Source organism: Ruditapes philippinarum, unplaced genomic scaffold (genome assembly GCF_026571515.1).
Source record: "Ruditapes philippinarum isolate M1 unplaced genomic scaffold, ASM2657151v2 ctg6195_1_1_1_1, whole genome shotgun sequence".
Lineage (NCBI taxonomy): Eukaryota > Metazoa > Mollusca > Bivalvia > Venerida > Veneridae > Ruditapes > Ruditapes philippinarum.
The window spans coordinates 30,499-45,804 of record NW_026862015.1 but is presented as its reverse complement, the minus strand read 5'-3'; the positions used below and the strand labels follow the sequence as shown (position 1 = coordinate 45,804).

Sequence of the window (15,306 nt, the reverse complement as noted above, 5' to 3'; positions counted from 1 at the left end):
TTCATTATTTCATTTTTGGTAAAAAGTTATCAAAATTGTTTGTGCAAAGAAAAATTAGGTTCACTCAATTTTTATCTATCTTTCTATTTGTTTTACTATTACAGGTCTCTGGTGTTGACATGTCAAGTATTAAAACAGGCATGTAAAGGAAACTATGATAATTGCCATCATATGATGTTCAGTAATAAGATCAGTTTAATTATAGAGTTAACTATCCATCAACTCTCTGTAAGTTTTCTTTATTTATATATTTATTGTTCTTAAATTAAAGGTTAAAATAGAGTTTAAAGCTGCACATGTACATACAATGTCCAGGTCATTGACTTCAAACCACTTGGCTCTCACTGCTGCAGGTTAGAGTCACATAAACGTCTTCAGATTCTTTCATGTGAGAAAGCTATACATCTATCTCACGGAATGTAGGTAGTTCTACTCTTGTGCCCATTTGTGTCTAAAATAAAACACAGACAGGCACTTGAGTTCTTTCTCCACCAGTAAAGATGGAAAGTCGCCATGTGACCTATACTGTGTTAGTATGACGTAAAACCCAGTCAAAAAACAAAGAAACCAACAAATGTGTAAATGTGTACTTAAAGGAATTTGTCTTACTGTTGGATCTGTTGTTTGCTGTTTTAAAAATGTAGTGAAATCAATGAACATGTTTACAGTAGTATAAAAAATGCAAATATATTTGACATGATTTTAACTGTATGTGAAGAAGCATGTTTCTCGTCACTTACTGTAATAACTTATAAAGGTCAGACATTGAAAAACATTTTCAGAGTCAGTCATCCTGAAGGACAAGTAGCTTCTTAATCAAATGTGCAGTCAACATTGTTCTACTTGTCCTGCATAGAGTTCTCTTAAATTCTACACGTAATTGTGGAAGAGTGGAATTTTCGATCTCCATATTTTTATGTTTCTATATTTGACGCAGTTGATGATGCCAACTGAACAAGCAACCAGTAGTAATGCCTTGACAACAGAACCACCAAAACTACCTCATAATTTACTGAGTATAAATCTCCTTCAACTCCTTACCATCATACTAACATGCCTGGCTAAAAACAGCCCGTCTACAAAATCGAGCGAGGCTTCGTTAGAAAGAATGAGTAACACTGTGGACACATTTACCAGCAGAGGAAATGATATTCTAAGGTAAGGTTTAGTTTTGTGTATTAAATTTTGACGTCCATACATGGTTTGCAAATGGTTTCAGGTGCTCCTTATGTCATAACTTACTGATTAGAGTGGCGGTGGGGCTGAGTGGTTAACGCATCAGACTAGTAATCTAAGGATTGCTGATCTCGTGGGTTTAAACCCCATCAGGGGCAACCGGTTGTTTTCTTTAGCAAGAAACTTGACATTCATTGCTTAGTACTGGTTGGTTCTAGGAGACTTAAAGCTACCACCACAATCAAACTAAAATAAATTTGTGTAAACTGACTTACTGACTTTCTTGAATGGACGTGTCCAGCTACCAGTTTTTGGAATGGTCCATAATCAATTTAGGGGATATCAGGATGAAAATTTAAAATAAGCAAGCCAACAGTATAGAGCCTGGTCAGACTGCATGGTTGCGCAAGCTGGCCTGATTTGTACCCTGATCACCTTTGGTTCCAGCAGCGTAAGGGTGTTTTAGACATGTGAATGGGTTGGTCATGAGTTTTAACTTTTGAAAAAAAGGTCTTCATTTTGACTTTAAATAGACAATGAGCCATATATTTTTGACCTCAGTTTCTGACAAATACCATTTTGTTGTTATCTAGGTTGTAAAAATAAAATGAGCATTATGTATTCCCTCCATTTTTGGCAAAGACCATTTTATTTTGACTTAGTTTATAACAATATATTTTGGCCCTAGATACTGAAAATGTCCAATTTGTTTTGCCTCAGTTTCTGAAAAATACCAATTTGTTTTGCCTCAGTTACTGAAATTACCAATTTGTCCTGTGTAAGTAAGTGAAAATTACTATTTTGTTTTGCCATAGCAACTGAGAATGACCATTTTGCTTTGCCTCAGTAACTTACATGTATTGCTATTTTTACCTATGCACTGACCAGTAGCAACCCAAGCTTTTATATTTGGGAAAAGTGGTAAAATGAAACAAGTTCATACCTTTTGTGTGTCCACAGCTGCAGGGGCAATGTAATGCTTCTGGTATTGTGCCACACTTGTAGGGGATATGCCACACTTACAGTGTAAGGCAATAAGCAGGATTTTCACCTTTTAACAGTGCCTACAGGACAAGGGATTTTCTTGGTGTTTCATTAAACCTATGATAACCCTGCTAGTACTTTGGTTGAGGAAGTCTGCTAAATGACGATTTTGTTTTTGACCCATTAATGGACACAGTCCATTTAATTTATGTTCATTTACAGTTATTGACCTTTTCGTTTTTTATTTTTCAACAGATGAAAATGTTTTTTGGAAAAAAATCAGATAAATTTTAATTATTTCAATTCTTATTATGGAATGTGTTTTTATATTTATTTTATTGTTGTGGAATACTTCTGAAGAAGTCTGTGTCTTTTTCTTGTATTTGTAAAAATTTACAAGCAATATATTTATCCACTAGTTTACCTGATCAGTTGCCATAAATCTTTAAATAAGTGTTTAGATTTTCATTCTATAATAACCACAAAATCAAATTTTATAAGAATTAGCTTTATTTTTTTTTGAAAAGGGAAGTCACTCAACTTTTGTATAATTCATTTTAGCCTTCTATGAAGGATAACCTCCCTTTGACTATAAAAAGATCTTTTCGTCATAGATGAAGATAACATTGAAGAAAACCCATATTATTATTATTACACTATTGCAGTGTATTTAAAGAAAAAGGGGGTCTCTGAATTTCCTGGTTATGTTACAGCAAGAAAATAAGAAAAAATGATCAGAAGAGTCCCATTTTAAAACTTATTAAAATTTCTTATAGCTACCAAAAGTTTCCAGTTTATAGTGAGATGTGCAATACTACTTTTTTTGCACAGCATTTAAAGATGGTTAAACTGGTTTCTGTATCTGTATTATATGCTCCACTATTCGAAGAATTGTTAGAGCTGTTGCACTCACCAAGGTGCCAGTGTCTGTGTCACAGTTTGGTTTTTGTGTGCAAGTTTGTATCTCCAAAACTATGGATTTTGACAGAATTATAGCCTTTAATGAACTTAGAAAGTTCTTCATCATCCAGGCTCAAGTTCTGAGAATAGTCGAGCATGCTGTACAACAAACAGCTCTTGTTTAAAATTATGTATTGCAATAATGTTCAAGCCTCTGTATACAGTGATTAACTTCAATTTTATCAAGAAGCTTGGAAAACTGAAATTTGTGGAAATGTCTGATGGCTTGTCCGAGATCGATATACATATATATAATTATAGTCCTTGCCTTAATTTGGGTAAATTGACACTTAATTTTGGTAAATTGACCCTCATCTTACACCAGAAAGCAAATCTTTATGATAGATAATCCTAGTTTATGTAATTATATACTCTTGACTTACGTCATAGGCTCCAAGATTCAGCTTGTGGCTTATGAGGATCAATTAGGAGATTATAAAATTGCTGCAATTAAATTATTAATTGGTGACATTTTGGAAAACTGCGTGAACAAATCGTAACTTATATATCTGACGCTCGGTCGTGAAAATTTCAGGGATAAATAAAGTGGTTTATTGGTTGGTTAAGACATTAGCTTACTTCTATACACATAAAATATTATGTTTTACGTTCAAGAAATTTTATGTGTTTTTTCTCAGATTTCAATTGAATATTAGTATAGATTAGTTGGTAAATTTCAATTACTGAGCCGAAACGATTTACCTATTTATTGGTTTGCTTATTTCTATACACATAAAATATTATGTTTTACGTTCAAGAAATTTTTATGTTGTTTTTCTCAGTTTTCAATTTAATGTTTATTAACTGATTAATTGGTAAATTTCTTAAATGGACTTTTCCAATTTCCATTTTGAAACAGTCCATTATCAATTTTAGGTATATCAAGGTGAAAATTTGAAGTTGGCCAGCCAACAGTATAGAGCCTGGTCAGACTGCACGGATGTGCAGGCTGGCCTGGCTCTTTACTGGTGGCAAAGACTTATCATTTTCGCCTTCAGCACGGTAAGGGTTAACTGATTAATTGGTAAATTTCAAGTTCTGGGCCACAATAATAACACCTATTAATAGGTTTAATTGTTTGTAATAGATAGAGTCAGACATTCTTTAAAATGGGATTATTTGTTAACGGTTTAACAGGTTTTAGCTCCACTTTTTGAAGTGGAGATATTGTCATGACCTTCTCGTCGGTGTTTGTGTCGTCGTCGGTTAATCTTTTCGTTAAGGCCCATTTTCTCAGAAACTGTAAAAGCTTTTCTCTTCAGACTTGGTATACTTGTTGTTTGTCATGAAATGAAATTTCATAAGGACAGATTATCCTAAAAATATTTTTACTTCATTGTTTTTTTCCAAGGTCAATTTCTCAAAAACTGTCAAAAGTTAATCACTGCAGACTTGGAATACTTGTTACATAATTTAACTGGAATGTATTTCTAAAGGACTGTAATATTTATTTTTTCTCAGTTATGCCCTCTTTTTGACTTTCTTTGATAATCCTGAAAGCCATTTTTGCCTCTCTTTTTTACCTAGAATTTTTACCTTTTTCTAACACTTGAAAACTTTGCTGACTTTCAAGGGCAGGTAAATATGCCAAGCACATTTACAGAGTTATGCCCCCTTTTATGTTTCATTAACTATCCAGCACTGAGAAAAGTGGGGCACCCTGTCCATTGACTGGTCTTTTAAAATCTAATACAAAATGAACATTTTAACTTCCTTTATTTATTGATTTATATATATATTAACATAAAAATCTTTTAATCTTTATTGTTTATCTATATACATTAATATTGCATTGTTTGGAGTTAATGAACATACATTCTGTTCTGCTGCAGTATTCTTTTTCTCTCTACTGGTATTTTTTTTTAACCCTCACTGCTATGGGTTGGAATTCAGCCAGTGAATTTGGATTCTTTACTTTCCTTCTAGCCTGCAGACGGTCTGTGGTTCAACTCAAACACCGCTTTCTGCCTGAAATAATGCATAGAGGGGCACCTGAGGTCTTCCTCCACAAGTTAAAAGCTGGAAAACCCACTATGACCAAAGTGTTAGTGTTCTTTAAAAATCAACCAAAAAGGAAAAAAAATGTTTTTTCTTTTCTAAGAAAAATTATTCTTTTGACTCTTCTGTATGAAAAAAAAATTTGTGAACCATTCTATCATAGTGAAGATATGAAAGTCAAACAAACATTAATTTCCATAGATTTACATATTGATTTGTTGAAAGGAAAAAAATTACACATGATGAGAGTAGACTGTACAAATTCAGTATTAAATCATCCATTCAATTGTTCATCCATCATTGTTTGTTAAATGTTTTTTCACAGCAAAAATTGATTTTCGAAAACTCGCCCAGCGCTGAGTATAATGTTATCATATTTAGCTGTCAATTTTGATTTACGACTATCATGTCTATATCTGTAAACCTGCCTATAGAGCGAGCTGCCGGCCTCTGCCCAGTGTCAAATGCATATCTCCCCTCACCCGTGTTTCTTACTAATGAAATTTCATCTCGGGAGATAAAAACAGGCGGCCTCTGGTTTCTGGAGAGTTTCAGAGATATAATGTTTCCATATTGATTCTATATTGGTACAGGAACAGGCTGGTCCCATAAACCTTCCTATAGTTGTTTTTTTGTTTATTGTCTGCACCAGTGGAAAATGTCAGAAGATACATGTATTCATTTGTTATCCAATGTTTATACTATTAGACAATACAGAAATTAAAACGATTGTTTTTTGTTTCGACATTAGTCGATAATAAAAGACAGCTATGACTAATTCTACTTCCATTGTAACCATTTAAACACAGGCACACTATATAAATTATACCAATAAAGGATTTGTCTATTTCTATAAAAGATTCTGAAGTCCTGAAGCTTTTTCCAGTTAACTCTAGTTGGGAAGTTGACTTTTACTTGTGGAGAAAAGTTCTGGTTAATGTTTGTCATTACTGTATTAATAGAAAGACATTATCTTGTCACCTTAGTGCAATAACTGGTTAACTCCTATAAAATGTAAAAGGACTTAACCCATTACTGCACTAAGGTGACAATCTGTAGTTTAATTCTAGCATAGCAACCCAAAGGAGAGAATGTCTCAAAATATAAACATGATTATTTTATTTTACCTGTTGAATTTCTTAAATGAACTTGTCCATTACCATTTTTGGAAATTTCCAGTAACAATTGTTTGGATAAAACAAAATTAAATGGTTAGGCCCGGCTCTAAGTTAGTGGCAACAGCTCAAGCATGATAAAATGGTTAAAGATATAATAATGTAGAATGATTTGTATTTCTTATTATGCTTAATTTTATAAAGATAAAGTCTATATAACTAAAGACTGATTCTAGCATGAAAAAAAAAAATGAAAACAAAATTTTACTAAATAATTTAGATGTTCAGGGACAATTTTAAGAGCAATTTGATATGTTTTAAAGTTGATTTTATTACAGTCTGACATATTGTATCAGATATTATTTTTTGTGTGTCACAGGTTTGCTCCAGCAATTGTTTTACAAATATCATAAAATTGAATTTATACCCTTTCAAGGAATAGAATTCTGAGGAGATAAAATATGTACATGTAACCTGGCTTTGTTGATTTTTTTGAACGTATTTCCTCTGTCTTTAAGTCATATCAGACTAACCCTTGTGTGGATTGTACTCCTTTAATCAACAAGTATTTGACATCTTAGGGCTTGCCCGCCAATACTCCATTATGTTACTTGTGTATTGAACACACAAATGGAATAACCCAATTGATTTTAGAGATTTTTTATGGTCCCTAAAACTTATTCCATGTGACAGTAGTTTTTCATAGCTGTTTCATTTATTGACTTTATATATTTGGTGTATTTATACATTATTTTAACATCTACCATTGGGTGAGTGTTCAGATTAAATGTGACAGCCTGTGTTCATTGTGACCTAAGATATAAAAAAGATACAAATAACCTTTAAACTCAATGTCCAAGATACATTGTCATAGAAAATTTTCTATGATCAAACCTGCAGTGACCCCTGGATTACTAATCGGGTGATCTCTGTAAAAAAAAAAGTTGGCTTTCAAGCCTTAACATCACTGCTTTCTAACCGAACAATCTTGAACAAACTATACTGACCAAACTATACCCTACAAACTATACCAAGGGTCATTCAGTTTCAGCATTTTGATATTGAATAACCCAAAATTAAGAAATGGACAGTTGCAAAGTCAAAGTATTACTAGTGGTATGGCATGTGCATTATAGGAATACAGGAAGATAAGGGTTATTAAAGATATAGATTACTGAAAATGCCTTAAAGGTGATTTGAATGTATGTATGATGTCTTGGTATAGTTTATTGATTGGCCAGGTTGATCTTTATATGTACTAATTGCAGCAATATATTCTCTAGGATGATTTAAAGTTGAAAAAATAACTCACTTGTGTGTTCTTTTTATAAGGTTTTTTTGAAAGATATCTTGTCTTTATATTAGTTATTTTAGTTTTGACCTCTTTTGCAGATACATGTACTACATACATTTTGGTATGATTTCTCTATCTTGGTATGATTTCTCTGTCTTTCCCAATATTTTTTTGCAAAGGTCATTTTTGTATGACATTGTCCGGAACTAGGATTTGCATATTTCTCTGGACTGGTCTACTTGTATTACAGACAGTATTGCTATAACGGATGCTAGAACATGAACCAGTCAGTTATTTCCTGCATTTTCACTAATTGATAGTGCAATAGCCTGTCAGGGAAACATTAGCCTGTTTTAACCCCCATTTCTTCATGTTAATGATACAGACTGTGACCTATGACAGAAATTGTGTGGTGGTCCTTGGCAAAGTTTTTTTTCTTTTGGAAGACTGCATTTTTGTCCTTCTTTTCTGAACAAGCAAGTTTGTTTGTTTTTTTGGAGACTGCATTTTTGTCCCCTTGCCTGAACAAATATAATTATAAAAAAAGTGTTTTTGGCACTGAGACGTTTTCTGTTTCATAAGAATCGTAATAATATTGTGAGAGATTTAAACATGTCATTCATTTGAATATAGTATGTACTTAAAATACTATATAATGATATAATATGAGAGATTTAATTATTTCATTCATTTGAATATAGTATGTAATTACTACCCCTGTATCATCCAAGATGCACTCATATCTTGTCATAGTAAAACAAAGGTAATGTTAAAAAAATTGATCAAAAACTTTCTTGAATGTTGGACTAATACTGTAGTTTAAAATTTGGTTACGGGTTATGTTATAACCTTTTGTTTTTGTAAAAAGCGGACTGAACCCATTTAAACAGATAAAGGTGACACCACCTTAGTTATAAAAGTTGAGAATGTGAGTAAGATGCAGCAAGAAAGCCTATGTCACGTCCGTAAACTAGTTTATAGAGTCTGATAATTTGTAATAATTGGAAAAAAAAAGAAACATCATTTTTAAGGTGTTTTACTTTAAGACTAAGACTTCCTTATTTTTGCTGAAAAAGGGATCTCTTCTAGTTATAAGTATATTTAATAATAAAGTTGCCCAAGGATGATGTAACACAGATATATCCTAAAACTAAGGCTTTTATAATAGTAATGTGTCTGAAGATACTGGGATATTTTGTGTAATAAAACATGGATTATAAAATTAATATTTTTTTATCCTACGGGTAATTAAATACTGATATTTTATTGAAATATTTCATGGCACAGAAAAATGATTTATTTTCTTCATTTTTCCATATGTTTATTTTCATTTGAACACAAAAGCAATGAAACAATTCAACTGTGGGAGACAGATCACATCTCTGAAAATATTTCTCGTTTTGTTTTTTTTCTGTTCATCGTACATGCATTTTATTTGAAGTCGTATCATGAGCATCAACATTTTATTAAATGCACACAATATTTGTACCAAAAAAAAATACAGAGGAGAGAAAACTATTGCTGTCTGTCTGAGATTGTTTGATTTTATTTCACGAAAATGGATAAAATATGCTAATTAATCCCCATAAAATAACGAAAAATATTTATTTTATGACGGCTATATGAGTGTTGAATAAAGCTGCGATTGGTCGTTTGTAGGAGTATTGAAGAGTTATATAGTGGCGGGTTTGTGTAACTTGATCGTATGATTATTGCCGGTAATATGCCACCATACTTAAACATCGGTCCCATCTCTCACTTACGATTTGATTTTATTGATGAAAACATAGTGCTCATGTTCATAAAACAAAAAAAAAACACAAGATTTTATTGCTAAATCAGGGCAGTTTTGAGATATTACTGGGTGATAAGTTGAACGACGAACTTGCCGACAGACTGTAGAGCGTATTTCACAAAGATAAACCCCCCATATATTTGGAGTGATAATGCAAATTTTACACCTTAAGGCTTTTTCCCTTTTATGGTGGGGAAGTTTATGAGTTGCCTTTTATATGTTGGATGATGTCTTTATTGAATAAAACATAATTGAATTGGAAGAAAATTGCCTGTCAATATGGAAGGGTTGACTTTTGGTAGAAATATTTTTGGAGGTGGGGGGGGGGGTCATAACTAATTTTATCATTGTTATAAATTTTTTTAGTTGAAGATAAAAAGAAATGTATTTGAACTGGGATATAGTGGTTATTTTGCATTTACAGAACGTGTAGACTACCTTAATACATGCACTTTCGCATGTGAAGTGTAACTTTTTAATTAAAATGATTAAAGTCGCCCAGTTTTTATTACTCTCAGATGATGGCAAAAAACAAGACGTGTTTGAGATCTGTTTCTATTTCATTGAACTACAAATGTTAATGATGCTATGTTAATATCAGATGTGTATTTTTTTTTGTTTTAATCAATTTTAAATGAGATTGAAATTATTTATATTTTAACCTCAGACAACAAAATGATGACACTTGGGGAAGTTATTATTTTTTATAAAAGTATCCAGTATGTTGTGTCACATTTAATGATTTGCTTTATATTGGTTAAAATTTAGCTAATTCTGGACACAAGACTTATTAAATTAGGGCAAGATTTTTGTATTATTGTCTAGGTCCTTTAGAGGTATTTTTGGTTGTAATTATAGTGGCAAAGTATAATTTTGTTGTTGTCCTTTTTAGCTGAGGTCGGAAGTATCATTATCCCATCACAATCAATTTTCGTTATTCTGTTGGTTTTTTAATGGAGATTTTTAAGTTAAAGAGGTATACATTTATAAATTGGAAATTAGATTAGTTCCTCCTAACAAGAGGGTAAATCGTTTAAATTTTTCTCTTATTTTGTCTGGGGAAAAAAAAAGAGGAAAAATATTGAATTTGAGAAGATTACACAGTATTTACAGATTATTGTATATTTTCACTTATTTTGGGTTGTTGTATATTTTCACTTATTTTGAGTTGTATATTTTCACTTATTTTGAGTTGTATATTTTCATTTATTTTGAGTTGTATAATTTCTTAATTTGAGTTGTATATTTTCATCTATTTTCAGTTGTATATTTTCAGTTGTATTATCAGCGTGGGTATCGTAGATAAATTGACACAGTATTTACAAATTGTTGTATATTTTCACTTATTTTGGGTTTGTTGTATATATTCAGTTGTATTATCAGCGTGGGTATCATAGATAAATTGACACAGTATTTACGAATTGTTGTATATTTTCACTTATTTTGAGTTGTATATTTTCACTTATTTTGAGTTGTATATTTTCAGTTATATTATCAGCGTGGTATCATAGATTAATTGACACAGTATTTACGAATTGTTGTATATTTTCACTTATTTTGGGTTTGTTGTATATTTTCAGTTATATTATCAGCGTTATTACAAATTGTTGTATATTTTCACTTATTTTAGGTTTGTTGTATATTTTCAGTTATATTATCAGCGTAGGTATCGTGGATAAGCTGACACAGTATTTACGAATTGTTGTATATTTTCACTTATTTTGGGTTTGTTGTATATTTTCAGTTATATTATCAGCGTTGGTATCGTGGATAAGTTGACACAGTATTTACGGATGGTTCAGGGACCTATAGACAGTGACAAGGATGCTGCAGAGTTTATACAGAATTGTCTCGGCCTTCTTGTTGCGCTCACAAAGTTCCTATCTGTCAGGTAAGTTCATACTATTTGTTAATGAAGAAAACAAAAATAAAAATGATGAAGGAAATTGATAGTTCAGAAGAAATACTTTTAAATTGTATAAAAATGTAACATTCAAATTGAAACTCAATGTCATTACATACACTGAAAAGTTCAACTTCAAAACATATGTGTTTAATCATTGGAGGGAAGTAAATCAATCAAATATGATGTCATTGATGCAGTAAAAAGTTTACTAGTTTACTAAAGGTTGAATAACATGATATGTTACTAAATCCCAATATAATACTGGATTAATATTTTATGACATTGTAACTCCTTTTTTTTTGGGGGGGGGGGGGGGGGGGGAGTGGTTAGGGATAGGGGTGTCAGGTTGTAATTCGTTACTTTAAGAGCCATGGTAAAAGGCCCCTTTTAGACGGACTGAAAATTGCAACTTAATATCTCATTAAAAAATCATATTTCAGCAGAGAAGTGTTGAAGCAAAAAAAGTTCCTAGTTATCTTCCATATTAAATAATTGACGAGCCTCCAAAGCATCAATATTAATTTCTAAATTGAATCTCGTAATTTCACGGCTAACTTACCATCAGACCTATCACTTGTCAACGCCAGATGTCATGTGACACACAGAAAGTAACAGTGCACTGCTACCGATTTCTTGTTTGCGAAGAAACCATTTGTAAAATATTTGCAAATTAATATTTTATTGTCTGTTGTCAGTCAGGCGTTATCTTTCTAAGTCAGCTTAAGGAGATATGATTCTGGTTGGAATGAAAGTAGAAAAAACTAGCGAAGAATAAAAAAAAAACAGAGCACGGGTAATAGATAGAACAAATGATTGTACCATAGCATCGTTAATACATCGCGATCAGAAAATAGTTCTTCCTTATGTTTTATTTATTATATGATTAAGGAGTGTCTGGGATGGGTTTTTGTTCTGTGCAATTTAAGCTATATTAAATTATTGATACAGTCCTTTTTGAAGCTACCACTCCACTGACAGAGACTGATGAAGCAAAACTATCAAGGTCTACATATTTTATTTGATTTTTAGCTCCACTTTTCGAAGAAAAAAGTCAAACTTTTGTCTTGACTCTTTTGGGTGGTGGCATCAGCATTAGTTAAAAGGTCCATAAAGTTTTAGGTTATAAAATCTCGGGTGAGGCGAAAATTTTCCATGACAGTTGATGTTTGACTTTTTGTCTAATGGTCATTTTCTGTCTTGTGGCTGATTCAGGAATCCTGTGGGAAAAGAAGTTGGTCATCTGCTGAAAAATTATAAATTACTGGTTATTTACCCAGGAATGTATACTGCACTGTCAACTGATCACATAATTTATGACAAAGAAATGTGTAATACCTTGGTGTACACACAAAACAAACATAATTGAATAGAAAATTTCAATAAATGAAGTGTAAAACTATATAAGTATAATTATTATGATAATCCAAAAAATAATTATACCCCCACAAACGAAGTTTAGGGGGGGTATATAGGAGTCAGCTTGTCGGTCGGTCGGTTGGTCGGTCGGTCCGTCCGTCGGTCGGTCCACATCATGGTTTCCGGACGATAACTAGAGTTTGGATTGAGGTATTGTAATCAAACTTGGTATATAGCAACCTTATGTGGAAACTCTGGTTGGTATTGCATTTGGACCCCCTGGGGTCAAGGTCAAGGTCACCGTTACTAAAAATAGAAAAATGGTTTCCGGACAATAACTTGACTTAGGAATGACATACTGTAATTAAACTTGGTGTATAGCAAGCTTATATGAAGACCTGGGTTGGTATTGCATTTGGACCCCCTGGGGTCAAGGTCAAGGTCACCGTTAGGAAAAATAGACAAATGGTTTCCGGACAATAACTAGAGTTAGGAATGAGATATTGTAATCTAATTTGGTGTAAAGGAAGCTTATATGAAGACCTGGGTTGGTATTGCATTTGGACCCCCTAGGGTCAAGGTCACCGTAAAAGTGTTACTAAAAATAGAAAAATGGTTTCCGGACAATAACTTGACTTAGGAATGACATACTGTAATCAAACTTGGTGTATAGCAAGCTTATATGAAGACCTGGGTTGGTATTGCATTTGGACCCCCTGGGGTCAAGGTCAAGGTCACCGTTAGGAAAAATAGACAAATGGTTTCCGGACAATAACTAGAGTTAGGAATGAGATATTGTAATCTAATTTGGTGTAAAGGAAGCTTATATGAAGACCTGGGTTGGTATTGCATTTGGACCCCCTAGGGTCAAGGTCACCGTTACAGTGTTACTAAAAATAGAAAAATGGTTTCCGGACAATAACTTGACTAAGTAAGTACATACTGTAATCAAACTTGGTGTATAACAAGCTTATATGAAGACCTGGGTTGGTATTGCATTTGGACCCCCTGGGGTCAAGGTCAAGGTCACTGTTAGGAAAAATAGACAAATGGTTTGTTTCCGGACAATAACTTGACTTAGTAATGACATACTGTAATCAAACTTGGTGTATAACAAGCTTATATGAAGACCTGGGTTGGTATTGCATTTGGACCCCCTGGGGTCAAGGTCAAGGTCACCGTTAGGAAAAATAGACAAATGGTTTCCGGACAATAACTAGAGTTAGGAATGAGATATTGTAATCAAACTTGGTGTATAGAAAGCTTATATGAAGACCTGGGTTGGTATTGCATTTGGACCCCCTGGATTCAAGGTCAAGGTCACCGTTAGGAAAAATAGACAAATGGTTTCCGGACAATAACTAGAGTTAGGAATGAGATATTGTAATCTTATTTGGTGTAAAGGAAGCTTATATGAAGACCTGGATTGGTATTGCATTTGGACCCCCTAGGGTCAAGGTCACCGTTACAGTGTTACTAAAAATAGAAAAATGGTTTCCGGACAATAACAAGAGTTAGGAATGAGATATTGTTATCAAACTTGGCGTATAGCAAGCCTATATGAAGACTTTGGTTGGTATTGCATTTGGGCCCCCTGGGGTCAAGTTTAAGGTCACTGTTACTAAAAATGGTTTTCGGACAATAACTAGAGTTAGGAATGAGATATTGTAATCTTATTTGGTGTATAGGAAGCTTATATGAAGACCTGGGTTGGTATTGCATTTGGACCCCCTAGGGTCAAGGTCACTGTTACAGTGTTACTAAAAATAGAAAAAATGGTTTCCTGACAATAACTAGAGTTAGGAATGAGATATTGTAATCAAACTTGGTGTATAGCAAGCTTATTTCGAGACCCCAGTTGCGATTACAATTAATTGAAATATTTCTTTGTACACAGTTGATAGTTTGTGTTCAAATTTTTCTTCAGAATACTTTTTTTCCAAAAAGTCAAAGTTGTTGGTGGGGGTATTAATCACCTTCAGTGATATGTCTAGTTGAAATTAAAGTAAAACTGAAGACAGTCTTTGTTAACTGTACCTAACTACATGTATAAATTAATTACACCACACAACTTCCCCTTCCCCAGTTTTTCTGTGATAATCAAATTATAACTGTAATTTATCCAAAGTGAAAATATCCTCACCTCCATTGATGGGTGTGTTATTGCTTAATTTGAAACCCAGCCCAAATCACAGAGAAAAATTCTCCATTTGGTTAGAAGGTGAAGGGACATAGGGTGAAAATGGGCAGTTACAATGAACAAATAAATATGATTATTACTATTTAAACATCTGTTCAGCTTGGGTTGATGACAAATGATTATTGTATTAAATCATTTGCATTTAGAATGATGGAGGTGTTATTTTAGTGTGTGTAATGACATTGAAGGTCTTTTATGTTATTGCAAAGTTACGGTGTTTTAGAATGATCGATTTGATTTGATTTTTATCCCCCTTGTTTTAATTGCTTGTTGGTAATGATTATATGACAATAAAAATGCTATTGGAAAAAATTGGTAATGAAATTTGCTACGTTTTTTATGGTATGATTAATTTTCTGTCCATATTGCGGGACATTTTGTTAGGTAGTTTGTCAGCCGATAGTGTAGAGGCTGGTTAGACTGTCGGACATACAGGCCTGTCTAAGTCTATACTGGTGGCAAAGATTTATCACTACTAGTTCCAACAGGTTATTGGTTCCTTAGCCTTACCCAGCTTTATAT

The 15,306-nt window shown here is 32.9% G+C and overlaps 1 protein-coding gene across 9 annotated transcripts in view; it reads left to right on the top strand.

Moving 5' to 3' along the window:
- The window catches only part of LOC132717671 (S phase cyclin A-associated protein in the endoplasmic reticulum-like), a 57,169-nt gene that overhangs the window by 26,973 nt on the left and 14,890 nt on the right, over positions 1–15,306 (top strand). For all 9 annotated transcript variants that reach the window (XM_060701197.1, XM_060701195.1, XM_060701199.1 and 6 more), the window contains 3 exons: positions 105–228; positions 938–1,158; positions 11,067–11,213. In XM_060701197.1, the coding sequence (XP_060557180.1) occupies positions 105–228; positions 938–1,158; positions 11,067–11,213 (492 nt within the window). The remainder of the gene's footprint in view (positions 1–104; positions 229–937; positions 1,159–11,066; positions 11,214–15,306) is intronic.